The sequence below is a fragment of the Jaculus jaculus genome, chromosome 4, assembly GCF_020740685.1.
Source record: "Jaculus jaculus isolate mJacJac1 chromosome 4, mJacJac1.mat.Y.cur, whole genome shotgun sequence".
Lineage (NCBI taxonomy): Eukaryota > Metazoa > Chordata > Mammalia > Rodentia > Dipodidae > Jaculus > Jaculus jaculus.
This window is the reverse complement of record NC_059105.1, coordinates 77651968-77666166: the sequence shown is the minus strand read 5'-3', so window position 1 is coordinate 77666166 and position 14199 is coordinate 77651968. Positions and strand designations below refer to the sequence as shown.

The 14199-nt window shown below is 36.5% G+C and overlaps 1 protein-coding gene across 1 annotated transcript in view; it reads right to left on the bottom strand.

Annotated features, from left to right (window-relative positions):
• The window catches only part of Dpp4 (dipeptidyl peptidase 4), an 88864-nt gene that overhangs the window by 43001 nt on the left and 31664 nt on the right, over positions 1 to 14199 (bottom strand). The window contains exons 6-10 of the mRNA XM_045147719.1: positions 8525 to 8577; positions 8346 to 8418; positions 7324 to 7444; positions 2729 to 2889; positions 988 to 1100 (exon numbers count right to left, since the gene is read on the bottom strand). Coding sequence (XP_045003654.1) covers positions 988 to 1100; positions 2729 to 2889; positions 7324 to 7444; positions 8346 to 8418; positions 8525 to 8577 — 521 coding nt within the window. The remainder of the gene's footprint in view (positions 1 to 987; positions 1101 to 2728; positions 2890 to 7323; positions 7445 to 8345; positions 8419 to 8524; positions 8578 to 14199) is intronic.

Genomic DNA, 14199 nt, shown 5'->3' with positions numbered 1-14199 from the left:
AGGGCAAGAGCTATTTTCACAGACAGGGAGCAGGGCCATATTTTTCAGCCTTTCCTCCCCAGCACGTGGACAAGCTGGAATTGAGACTTCCAATTGGTCATGTTCTTGATCTTTAGACTTCATTTTCTGGTCTGTACAACAGGTACATAATAAAAGCTGTTACGGAAGAAAAACTTACTTTCTGTGTAGTGAGAAAGAACATGTGCTAAAGTCCATGGCACACAATGAGTGCTCAATGCACACTAGCTGCTAAACACAAAATCAGCAGAAATAATGGAAGAGCTACTTAAGGACAAAAAAATGCAGACAATATGGTTTCTTTACAGGAAAATGAATACAGGTTGGTGACATGAGGTCAAATTACCAAGATTATTTAAGCAAGTGACATCTTGGGGAATAAGCAACCAAATTTGGCTTTCTCAAATTTGATTCATAGGTTCTTCTAATTTCTCTAGCTATTATGTAGTAATCACCTCCCATTTTTTCCTCATTAGTCCTCCTTGTAGTTCCCTTAAGCCTTTGCACTTTCCCTACAATACTTCCCTGCCCTGTTACCCTGTGGATAGATTCCTTCCTAGCTTTACATCTCTGCACATAGGTCATCTTATCACAAGGGTCTTTCCCAGACTTCACTTTATCAGCCCCATTAGGTTTTGCCAACTTTAGTTTAATTCCCAACATTTATCATCACCTAGAAAATTATATTATTTTTCATCTGGTTATTACCTACCAACACCAACTAGACAGTAGGCTACATGATATCTGGCTTCTCTGTTCCCTTTGTGTTTGCCCACCACTAGAATTGTGCCTCATCTGAAGGTATGTACTATGGGCTCAGGAAAGAGCTGCTGACTGAAAGAAGGAATGAATGGCAGTCTGTGTATCATAAAAAACTGTTGAGATTGATTCTGCCTCTTGTGCTTAATATGTTCTTCCTAGCAAATGTGACACTGTCCACAACCCAAGCATCCAGGTGAAATGTCTTACCCCATCAACACTGAGTCAGGAGCTGAGATTTGAATAGAATTCACAGGGGAAGTTGAGCTGAGAGACTCTGTGTTTACAATAAAGAACTTTACAGTTGGATTCACAGCTCCTGCCTAGAGAGAAAAAAAATAGAATTTATTGATTAAACTTTCATTACATATGGGACTGAATGGATGGCTCAGTGGTTAAACACACTTGCTTGCAAAGCCTAATGGCCCAGTTTCAAATCCCCAATAATCACGTAAAGCCTGATAGACAAAGTGGCACATGTGTCTAGAGTTCGTTTGCAGTGGCAAGAGGCCCTGGCAAGCCCATACTTTTTCTATCTCTTTCTCTCCTTGCAAACAAGTAGTAAATATAAAAAATCATGACATAGATTTAAAATTTCACAGTGTATCAAGTCAATAAAATTGTAAAAATTGAACACCATCAAACAATTTAAGATAAATAAAGTAAACACAAGGGAGAACTGGGAAATGCAATCTTTTCATGTTCAGTGGGACATACTAATTTGTGTGTACAGGAATGTGTGTACTTGAATGTTAAAGAATTCTTATTTGAATAGTGAATATTCGTGTGTTCATAATTTATGTACTTTGGCAGTGAGAATTATCTTCTTAAAATTGATTTCATAATTTGTGAGTACATCCTGATTCCACAGGATAAGAGTTTCTGGTGACTTTACTATTCTGCCAATTGCTCAGTCCACCAGGAAAAATAGCCTTTGAGCCCAGAGCTAATGATGCAAATTAAGCCAGCTTCATCTCTGCTCCTAGTCCAGTTTCACCCTACTGGTACTTCACAGTAAATATTATGACAGAAGGCTGCAAACCCTTTTAAATATACGCACAGCTCTTCTATTGACAGATTAGTTAGAAATAATATGATATTTTTAGTGAGAACACTTTATGGATTTTTTTTGCCAGTTTAGCTCATCAAAAAATAACATTCTACTGAAAACACATCTCCATATTTAGTTTCGGATCTTTTTTTCCTTTTAACTTCCTCTCCCTTCCTAAAATGGCAGCTCTTCATAAAGCAAATTAAGTGAGCTGGTAAAAATAAAAATTCTGTTTTTCCAAATCACTTACAGCAAAAACAACTTGGTAGGTTTTCCTGCAGACAATGCTATGGCCATTATTATTATGACACTAGTGAAAAGTCCCTTTAAAGCCCTTCTTCCCTGGCTTATGCTGCTTAACAAAGCTCCTCAATTTAATGCACACACATCCTGGATGGCAGGGAACAATCTTGAAACCCAAGAAGTGATACAGGCTGTACAAAACCCACCTTAGTGCCAAATCCATAACAGAACCACCAAAACTAGTCATGCACTGTACCCTGTTAATTAGTAATACAATCTGATATATCATTGAGCTTTTCAACTTCATCTCGGGCTCATTCCAACTTCTACAAATGAGATGAGCTCCTGATTCAATTACAGCCTCCTTTTCCTTTCATTCAAATATTTCCTACCCCCTCCCCTACCTCTTTCAAAGCATTTTCACCATCTTTTTCTGCTTGTCATTTCTCAAAGTTTTTGGAGAAATTACAAAACCTTAAATCACACTCTTTCCTAGGATAATAAAAATACTTTAAAATTGCCAGATGCTGTTGACTTCAGCAAGAGTAATCACAGCAAGCTGTTGGAGAGAGACTGACAATATTTTCATTAGCAAGAAGGGATTAAATGCAACCATTCTCTTCCCATCAAATCACAGAACCACTGTGTGACACAGACCTTTGGATAGGGAATCCACACTGTCTTTGGGTACTGCAGTGACTCATCAGAGTAGAAGGAGTATTCAATAAGTGGGACGCCTGTGTCGTTAAATTGGGCATATGCTAAAAAAGTGCTGTTTGGAGACCACCACAGAGCAGAGTAGGCACCGAAGACTTCCTCTGAAAAAAAAAAGGAGACATAAATTGTTCTGTTTCAAGAAAGAGCTGATAAATTGGCTTTGGCATTCAAAATATTGTTCTCATTAGCTTTAGTAATTACAGTAGAGTTCATCTAATGAACCACTTCACATTTGCTGGGCTTCCAAAATCAAAGTAATACAAATGAACAAAAATAAAATCTTCAGGGATATGTCTAGATTGTAAAAATAAGTCACCCATTGGACCATTTTAGACTATTTTAGCATGAAATATTTAATATAAGCTCAACATTTTTTTCTCTTTATCTTGTAATCCTCTAAATTTATGCCTCAAAACATACTAAAAGTAAATTTCACACAGGAGGCTGATTTTCCTTTCTAATTTTCAAACAGTCAACATGCCAGCATAGTCTCCCCCAACTGGGCTGAGTTTGTACTGAGCCCATAGGTTACTGGTAGGTGGTCTGTAGCTCTAGCCTATCAAACCAAGATGGTGCCCAGAGTTTACTACTCCTGGCACAAACAAGGTGTGGGAAGGATGGATTTAGGATGGCAAGAGTTCCATGAACCCCAACTGAAAAACACCTCTTTTGCTCAGACTGGAAACTAAAACCATCACCTGGTTAACCCCTTCCTTGAATGCATAAAGGAGAGGGTCAAAGAGGGAGGAAAAGGAAAAGAAAATTCGTTCAAGTATATTACTAGACACATTTATAATCTCTGAAAAGGTAGCTCTTCTGGCTCTTAAAAATAGCAAAACCTCAGTTACAAGTGGAATGGAAGAGTCACATTTTTATAGTTTGAATCTGGACTTTCTTCCAAAGGCTCATGTGTTAAAGTATTAGTTCCCAGCCTATGGTATTAGTGGAAAGGGGGAATTTTAGGAATGGAGGCTAAAGGGAGGAAGTTAGATTTTTAGAAGTGTGCTCCTGAAGAGGATGTTGGGACTCTGATTCCTTCCTCCCTTCTTGCTTTCTGACATGCATGAGCCGAGAAGCCTATCCTGAATGGCTCACAGTGTGATGTATCATGCTGCTATAGGGCCAAAGCAACATGGCCAAGTAGTCAAGAGACCATGGGCTAGAACCTCTAAAGCCACAAGCTTCCTCCTTAAAACCGCATACTCAATGGGGCTGGAGAGATGGCTGAGTATTTAAGGTGCTTGCCTGCAAGGCCAAAAAGATCCTGGTTTGACTCTCCAGGACCCATGTAAGCTAGATAGATGCACAATGTGATGCATGCATCTGGAGTTAGTTTGCAGTGGCTGGAAGCCCTGGTGCAACCATTCTCTCTCTCTCTCTCTCTTCCCCTCCCTCCCTCTTTTCCTCTCTTAAATAAATAAATAAATAAAATATTTTAAAAAGTTAAAAAAAAGCCTGCATACTGAAATATTTTGTGATAGTGATAGAAATCTGATACACAAGGAGTGTATTAGTTGTTCTTGTTTCTATGACAAAAATACCTGACAATAAGTGATGTAAGGGAAGAAGTACTTATTTTGGTTCACAGTTCCAGTGACAACTGTCATCATGGCAGGTAAGTCATGGTGACAGGAGAACAATGGAGCTGGTCCCATTGGGTCACTGGGTCTGTAGTCAATATGCAGAGAGCCACAAAGCTCATGCTCAGCTAGCTCCCTCCAATTTATTTAGTTCAGGATGCTATCCCATAGAATAGTGGCATCCACCATTAGGGTAGGTCTTTCCCACTTGACTTGACCTAATCTACAAACTCACCCATAGATCTGCCCAGGGATTTCTCTCTTAGATAATTCTAGACCATGCCATTTTTGACAAGATTAACCATCACAAGTAGAGTTGGTGATTATTTAATCCACATCTCAAGTGATGATGCAAATGTAAACATATAAGCAAGTACATAGATATTAGAATCTTAGGATTACAAAATAACATGTCTCTTATCAATTTTCTGATGACTCTTTACAAGATGCTGAGAAATGCATTTTCAATAACAATAATGGCTACAGTAAGAGAAATAATAACAGTAATAAAATATAGCAATTGTCATAAATAATGTTTTGTAATTATTTTATTAGAGAGAGAAAGAATTGTCATGCCATGGCTGCCATTCACTGTAATCAAAAACCCGATGTGTGTGCCACCTTGTAAACATGTATGACTTTGTGCACTTGTGTCACCTTATGCATCTGGCTTACATGGGACCTGGAGAGTTGAACCTGGATCCTTAGGCTTTGCAGGCAAGTGCCTTAATTGCTAAGCAATCTCTCAAGCCCCATGAATATCTAACATTTAAGAGTGCTATGTAATAACAACTGGCATTGATTGACAGTCAATCTTCCTAATAACCCATTGCACTGATGAACAGAAGGAGGCAGGGCCAAAATAAATTAAACGGGTTGCTTTGAGTCACCTAACTAATAGAGAGTAAAGAATTTCTAGGCTTGGTGGTGTAAACATTTAATCTCAGCTCTCAGGAGACTGAGATAGGAGGACCACCATGAGGTCATGGCCAGCCTGGGGCTACAATGAGTTGCAGGTAAGCCTGGGCTAGAATGAGATCCTGCCTAGAAAAAAAAAAATACACCAAAAAAAGTGAATTAACTTAGATTTTTCAGATATGATGAGCTCATACCCATCTCAAATAGCTCCTTTCTACCTCATTTCAACATTTCTAATTGTAGAAAACCTATTCCCTGACAATATAGCCTATTCCCCTCTAATGGCTTCATATCTGTATCACTGAGTTATATTTGTGAAGCCATTTAGAATTTATAAAACATATCCAATTAGGTCTTCACCAAGATCCCCAGGTAAATCTATCCGTAGTCTATCTCACAGAGAAGAAAACTGCAGCTTCAAGAGATTAAATGAATCGTCTAAGGCAAGAAACAGGCCTCATGAGTAAGAACTTCTTCACATACTAATTTCCTGTCATCTAATTCCTCATAGCATTTACCCATTGATTTTAATCCATAGTATACCTATAATGATATAACATCAGTATACTTAGAACTAAGCTTTGGTTTTACAATGGCTTATAAATACAAGTAGCAAGTAATGGTTATGGTTGAGATTATATTTGAGTTCATGTTCATTTGAAATTCAAAGAATCTTTTTCTACACTTGACAACACAGTGACTTTTCTCTGGGACTGAAGGATTCTTTAGAGTAAGTCCTATAAGAAGCCATTATTCTTGCATGTAATTTCTCAACTGTGAATATCAAAATGAAATCCCCCCAGCTACAAACTATCTTAGAGATGTTCTTGGTCGCTGGGTTCTTAGTAATATCCAGCTGTTTCTGAGTAGCCATGACTTGGGAAGGAGGCTGTATCCAGGTAATGTGAAGATTCTCGAAGATCCTACTGTGATAAGCTACCCAACTACTAAAGAACTTACAGACTATATTAAAAAACTTATTTCTGGACAATGCAACTTATTTCTCTAAACATTATTTCTAGTTGTTTTTGTCATTTATCCACTAGTTAAGCTTTAGTTGAATTGTTTAGTAATCAAGCATCAATCATGAAGTAAAACATTTTATTTTTTTACTTTGAAGACGAAATCATAGGATGAAATAAGGATAAGTCTTTCTAAAACATATGAGACATCCTCCTAGTTTGGAACAACCTCAAAATGCCTTTTATCTTGGCAACTATACATACTGACAATGTTTTCTAAGTTTCAAAATTATTTTCCCAATACTTCCTTTTTGTAAAAAAAAATAAAATTTATTAATTTATTTATGGCAGAGAGAAAAGAAGAAGAAGAAGAAGAAGAAGAAGAAGAAGAAGAAGAAGAAGAAGAAGAAGAAGAAGAAGAAGAAGAAGAAGAAAAAGAGAGAGAGAGAGAGAGAGAGAGAGAGAGAGAGAGAGAATGAGCATGGCATGCCAGGGCATCCAGCCATGGCAAATGAATTCCAGATGCATGTGCCCTGTGCATCTGGCTTATGTGGGTCCTGGGAATTGAACCTGGGTCCTTTGGCTTTGGGTAAATGCCTTAACTGCTAAGCCACCCCTCCATCCCCTCAATATTTTCTAAAACACTTTATCCTAAAAGATGGAATACTTCTCTTTTAACTTGTTTTCTACTTATTCTTCTTTAGTCATTCAAATTAATTTTGTCTTCTTTAAAAGTTTCTGGGTTAGGTAGTTTTTCTTTAGAGAAACCTCTGCTATTAAATTGGAAGCTTTTATGCCCCAGTAAAGCCAGAAGAGCTACCTACACAGAAAAGCCCTTTGTGGAAGTACACAGAAGACAAGTGGAACATTGTGAGACAATGGGGCAGAAGCAGCACTAGTTACCATGAAGAAATGCTTGTCTCTGTGACACCTGGCACTGTGAGTTCTAAAAGAGATTTCATGATATTCTGTATAAATAACTTAAAAATCTTACTGATTATCCCCCCTTTTAAATAAATAGACACATTTAGTAATTTAAAAGGTATAAATTTCTGATTAAAGTTTCTGTCAATACCTTCATAAACCCAGTCAGTTATTCCATTATATATTATATCTTCATTTCCTGTCCATGTAATCCTGTGACTTGGTAAATTTGGTTCAATTTTAACATAAATGTCATTGTTCCAAACATATGCCTAAAATATGAAAAAAAAGCATATTGGTAACAACAATAGCATGTCATAAAATATTTTACCTTGGAATCTGAAAATGCTTTGAAAGTATGAGGGCTAACATAGAAAGGCAATTTGAATAAGAAGAGTCATTTATTCACTGTCTCCCATTCTTAAATTATAGCTATATAAATTGCAATCCCAAAATAATAAGAAAAACATTACTGGTATGTTAAAATGAGGAGTTTTAGGGCTGGAGAGATGGAGAGAAGGTGCTTGCCTAAGAAGGCTAAGAACCAACTTCGATTCCCAAGTACCCATGTAAGCCAGATCCACAAGGCAGTGCATGCATCTGGAATTTATCTGCAGTGGCTAGAGACCCTGGTGTGCCTATTCTCTCTCTCTCTCTCTCTCTCTCTCTCTCTCTCTCTGTTAAATAAATAAATAAAATAAAATAAAGAGTTTTACAACTCTCACTATTTAGATGTTAAACTGTATATGAAGACCTAAAATACCAACCACTTGAACAATAGGATTCATGAATACATATTTTTGTTTGGGGAGAGTAAGTGAAGGGAATTTGGTTGCATTCTTAGAGGGGGAAGTTCAACATTCCATCTTGGTATCTAACTTCTTCTGGGCTTCTAGCATTCTTTTAGCACCATATAACTTGAAATCTTATCTACAGTGATTTCAAAGGTCACCAACCTAGTAGAAAGCTAGTGTGACTCAAAAATATATAAGCACAATGAACAATTGGAACTTATATTGTTTAATCAGCATTTTCCGTGAAATATTTTCTTGGACTATCTTATAATGAATGACTGGATTCCGTAGGATGTCTATTTTGAACCAGGATTAATTGCCTATAACCATGAATAGATTTGAGCCAGTGCTTTACTGATAACAGAAGAAATTCACTAACCAATTTATGACCATCTTGTGACCATGTGATCCACTGTGTATTGTTTGGAATTTTCTCTTCTGTAATCAGTTGCCTGGAATAATGATAGTAAGATACATCACCAAAAAGTAACTCATAGTAGAATTTCCTTTAAAATTATACAATAAAAGCCTAGTCAGTTTATGGGGGGAATCACTGACCTTTTGTTTAAGTCATAAATATCATATGAAGCTGTGTAGGAATGCCTCCATTGCTATAAGAGAAAATAGACATCTCAGGCTTGTGGGATTCTTGTCACTTGCTCAAGATGACAGCAAGGAAACAAATTATTATATGCATCTAAGTTCATATTATAGTTCACTATATATATTGCTAGGATTTTGAAACCAGACAGAATCTTGTAGAGGTATAGTACAAACTCTTCATGACTTCATTTATAGCCTTGCTCTGGATCACCTCCTCCAAGAAACCTTCCTAGGATTGCAGTGGCCAAAGTGTCAGGATTTTGTGCAACATTATTCCTAGTACAACATACTAAGACCGCCTGCTTAGGAAAATTTAAACTTTCATGGTCTACCAATTTGCTTGCAAAATACTTTAAATATTTTTGACCTTGTGAGTGGTGGATATGTGGAAATATTTAAATCTGTGCATGGATGATAAAAATTTCAAGTGATAGAGACTTTTGTGAAGCTTCCTGGCTACATATATTAAAATTAAAATATGTGGCTGGAGAGGCAGCTCAGCAGTTAAAGGCTTACAAAGACTGATGGCCTGGGTTTACTTCCCCAAACCTATGTAAAGCCAGATGCACAAAATGGCACATGCATCTAGAGCTAATTTTTAGTGACAGGAGGCCCTGGTATGCCTTTACTCATTCTCTTTCTGTCTGCCTCTTTGACATATATATATTGTATTATATATGATTTGTTTGTTTTGTTTTGAGGTATGGTATCATTTACCCTAGGTTGGCCTTGAACTCATACTAATCCTCCTACCTCAGCCTCCCAAGTGCTGGCTTGAAGTCATGTACCACCATGCCCAACAATAGATAAAAAATATTTTTAGAGTTAAAATATATTAAAATGCATGCATGGTTAATTTTTAAACAACTATCTTCACAGGCTGAATAATGAAAATTCAAACTAAATCTCAAATAACTATAAAGCACACACTATTGAAAAACCAATGGTCAAAACAAAACAAAAGACTCAAATAGTCAAGAAATTATTCTATGTAACTATTAAATTTCTGACATAATTAAAAGGAAATACAAGTCATCAATATCAGAAATGAGAAGACTGTATTTCACAAAATATTTTAAAAACATTTGAAAAGTTTATGAAACTATTATAGACACATTTGACAATGAACTATAAAAGGTAGAAACAAGGAAGTTTTCCTTGAAATAACTTTATAATTAGCAAACACACTGAATAAATCAATAAAAAGCTTTTTATAAAGAAAATGCCAAGCCAAAATAACTTTATCAGTAAACCCATTGTTATTTATTAAATAATGGAAAATATTTGCACAAAAGATTGCCCACAAATGTTTAGAGAAACTTTGTTCATAACTGTACAAATGTAGAAGCAACTGAAATGTTCTGGAGTTACAGGTTTCATATATGCAATATAATATCATTCAGTAACAAAAGGAATTAACTGTCAAGCAAAAGCTAAGAAGAAAGAAAATTAAATACATACTGTTAAGTTAAATAAGCCAATTTGAAAATTTACACACCATATTAACCATAGGACTTACTGGAAAAGGCAAAAATATAGAGACAATAAGGGCTTGGGGAGAGAGAAGAATGAATAGGTAGGACATAGCAGACTTCACATAATAAAATTACTTCACATGACTCTATAATGGTGGATAGATGTCATACTTTGCCAAAATCCAGTGTCCTCTAATGTTAACTATGTGTTTGGCTTAATAATGTATCAACATTCATTGTATGACATTAATGTAGAATGCTTATAGTAAAGAAGATTGTACAAGGGTACATGAGGCTATACAAGGACTTTCCATTTATTTTCAGCAAATCTAAAGCTGCTCTAAAATAGAACATCTATTAATGAAAAATGAGTTAGAGGTATGACTTGGAAGGAGTTCTGGACAATATTGTTAAGAAATGCAATTTACTACAAAGTATGAAAATAGAATTCCATTTTTATAGAGCAAGCAATAGCTAAAAAGGATCTCTATATATTTTACAGCATTATATAAATAAAAAGAAAAATAGAAAATATGGAGAGATACATTAGGCTTTAGGGAGCCAAGCAAAAAAAGAGAAGAGACTAAAGATAACAGTATGTATATGAAAAATTGTATCCATATGTGGATGCATACAAAACTGACGATATTTTAAAATTCTTTGTTCATAAGTTTGTGTTATACTATACTTGTCAAGTTAAGAAATTATATCTTATTTACCATTAGATATCTAGAACCTAGTACAACACACAGTAGATATTTCAGAATTAAACCAAAGTGTAATAAAATGTAAAATGTGCCAATGTGGACAGGACAAGGTAGATGAAATTGGTAGTTCAAGTATGCCCAGTGGTATAATATCAGGGCTGAGATCCACAGTCAGGGTTCCCAACCTTATCTACTTATCATTTATAACCCCCCTACACGCTCCTGTCAACATGTATTTATTAAATTCCCACTTCTTGCAAGTTGTACATTCCTTCTCTGAATCCTGGATTATTTTGACACACCCCATGCCTATTTCTTGGCAATTTTCAGAATAATACTTGCCAAAGCCAATAGGTGTGGTATAAGCTACAAATATTAAGAAGGATTGAGATCATTTCAGGATGACAAAACCCTCAAGAGATATAAAAGGAAATCCAAGAAGTTGGTATATTCATTTTGTCTTTAGAAACAGATTTATCAGTTTACTTAGTCTAGTCACATTGAAGTTATCATCTACCAGATATCAGGGCTCTTTAGGACTCCTGTTTGAATGGGGTATATGAGCAGCGAACAAAAATAAGGAAATCACATTGGAAGTGCCAGGTGCTGTAATGAAGGTGGGCCAGGAGAGGCTGAAATTACAAGTTAGCTTTGGGAGGGGGACAGAGTTTGGGAAATAGGATTCTTGGGTTTAGCTTTTTGTAGATAACTTTTGTGGCAAATGGGTAAGAGGGCACTGTAAACGAGGAGCTGACATGCAAAGGTGAGAAACATCATGTTTAAGATCATAAGCTCTGGAGTTTCTAACCTGGATTCAAAAGTCTCTGTTTTGTAATTTCAGACATTAAACTTCATTTTTCCTTTTAGGAGAATGGAGGCAATGGTAGCAATGATCTCAGGTGCACAAGACAGCGTGAGAAGTACTTAAAGTGAAGAAGCGCTGTCAGAAAGTGACATGATGCAGCTGTTACTTCCGGCCTGTGGTGTGAGAAGATGCCATGAAAGCATCTCATCATACCTAGTCATCCATCTATTTACATACTGCCACTCACTTATTTGTGAGTAAAATAATTGATTACTCTAGCTGGGCATGGTGGCACATATCATTAATCCCAGCACTTGGAAGGCAGAGGTAGGAGGATTGCTATGAGTTTGAGACCACCCTGAAATTACATAGTGAATTCTAGGTCAGCGTGGGCTGAGTGAGACCCTACCTCAAAAATACACAAAAAATAATAATTGATGATTCTAGGTGCACTAACACAGTCATGTAGTTGTCAAGAACACAATCTAAAGAACACCAGACTTCTAAGGAACAAGTGGAATAAAGTTAGCCCTTTTTGCTGGATATTTTGAAGTAGTTCATCAAAACATTAATGCTGTCCAGAAAATTTTATTGAATACTCTTGGAAGTAAAAAAGAAAGCAAAAAAAAAAAAAAAAAAAAAAAGATACAGTTCCCTACTTCCAGTTACCCTACAATTCAGCATTTCATAATGAAGCATCTATTCATTCAATAAGTATTTTCTAAGCATTTGCCATGTGGTCCAGTCTCAGGAGCAACCAAAACAGTGGAAATTAGCACCAAATATGGCAGGCAATAAATAAGCAGAGAAACAAATATAAAATATTGTAAATGGTATGAAGAAGCTGAAATAGACAAATATGATAGTGATTTGGAGGGTGCAGCTGATCCAGAATGTTGGAGGCAATGTTAAATACAAACAGCTTGATAATGAATTGATACAGAAGAAAAGATGGATAATTCTGGAGAATAAGGTTCCCTGGGGAGGCAGTAGCAGTACTTTGGCAAGGAGGTGGATATGGGAGTAATGCTACAGAAAGGAAAAGCTGTATACTTGAAGTTCTCCCCTTGCATCACTGGCTAACATGGAAACCCTTCAACTTTCATTTCTGGGCCCTGCCCATAGCTTTGTGACTTAATTACTGTGCGATTGGGCCACAGACATCTGTTCTTTTAAAATCCTTGTCATGTGACTCTGAAGTGAATCAAGGAAGAGATGCACTGGCCAAACATGGTGAATACAGAACAGGGTAGGGGAGGTGGTGCAGATGACAGACATCATTCAGTGTTGGTGGTTTATTCTCAGGGAGGGCTTGGCAGAAGGATAACTTAATCTAATTTAACTTTTAAAGGGAACACTTTGGTTACTTCCCAGAGCCTGGATGAGAGGAGCTTAAAGAGCACAGTAAAGTCAGTGATTCAATGAGAACCACTGATTAGTGGAGTCTAAGACCAGTCAAGGAGTTCCATGGCATTGGAGCAGCCCATGGCACCTTTCAGACCACACCAACTTAGCTTATTTGCCTTGCCTCCTTCTACCTTACCTTCATGTGTACAATTCTTACTCTCTGTGTTCAACCCACATTGCTCACTAGAATAAACTACATCACTAGGGAATTCTGATGGCAAGTTTATCTCAGAAACTTGAATCAATTGATCCTAGTACTAAACTTAGATACTAGACATTTTTTTAATTTCCTGGAGTGAATTTGTTTTTTGAATACAATAAACACTGAAGTCCACATGTGAACACAGTTTTGGAGTATAGTAATGTTAAAGCTTGAACAGAATTCTGATTTCCATAGAGCTGATGGGTTTCACAGAACATGAGACTTCCACATGCAGGAAATGGAGCACACAGTGGATCCAGAGTAAACATTGTGACCAAGCGTCACCATCCTGAAATGGCAAATGGAGGAGGGAATGCTTTGCTTGGCCTGAGGCCATCAGGGTTGGTGTATGAGATAAGGCCACTCAGTATTATTTATCCCAGGATAAAGGCAAAGGCAGGAGTCCCACCTTTGTATTGTTTTCAATATAGAGTATTTCTGCAGGTTTTCATTCTTTCTCACTTGTTTTAAAACTTCCTACCCTTGAAAATTGGTATCAACTCCATAATAGCCAAAAAGCTGCAGTGAAAGTGTCCACAATTTGCATCATAAAGAGGATGCTTGGTAACCTCTCTGAGTGCCTAAGAGTTCTGTATTGGCTGTGTGATCGTATAGGGTTGCATACTCTCAGTAGGACCTGTTTAACCAGAGGTGAAGCATCCATCCTCGAATGTTTTGTCCATGGTGGAGAGCTGAAGATTGGGAGGTGGACTAGGATATCTTATGGAATCTCATCTGGAAGAGGGGAGCTTTAACATTTTAAAACAACACTGAAGGTCTTATTATATACAAACTGATTCAAAGAGAATAATGGATTATACCACTGGATGTACATTTAAACATGTCTTATGATTATATCATAAATGTCTATGATGAGTTTTTATTGTGATGTTAATATTTTATAACACAATAATAATTATGCTTTTCAGTTTTTGAAATCATTGAAAACATTTTAACAGATGGGGTGTATTTATCTTTTATAAATGAAAACAAATATTTGATACAGAACTTATGCTGCTACCTAAAGATTATCT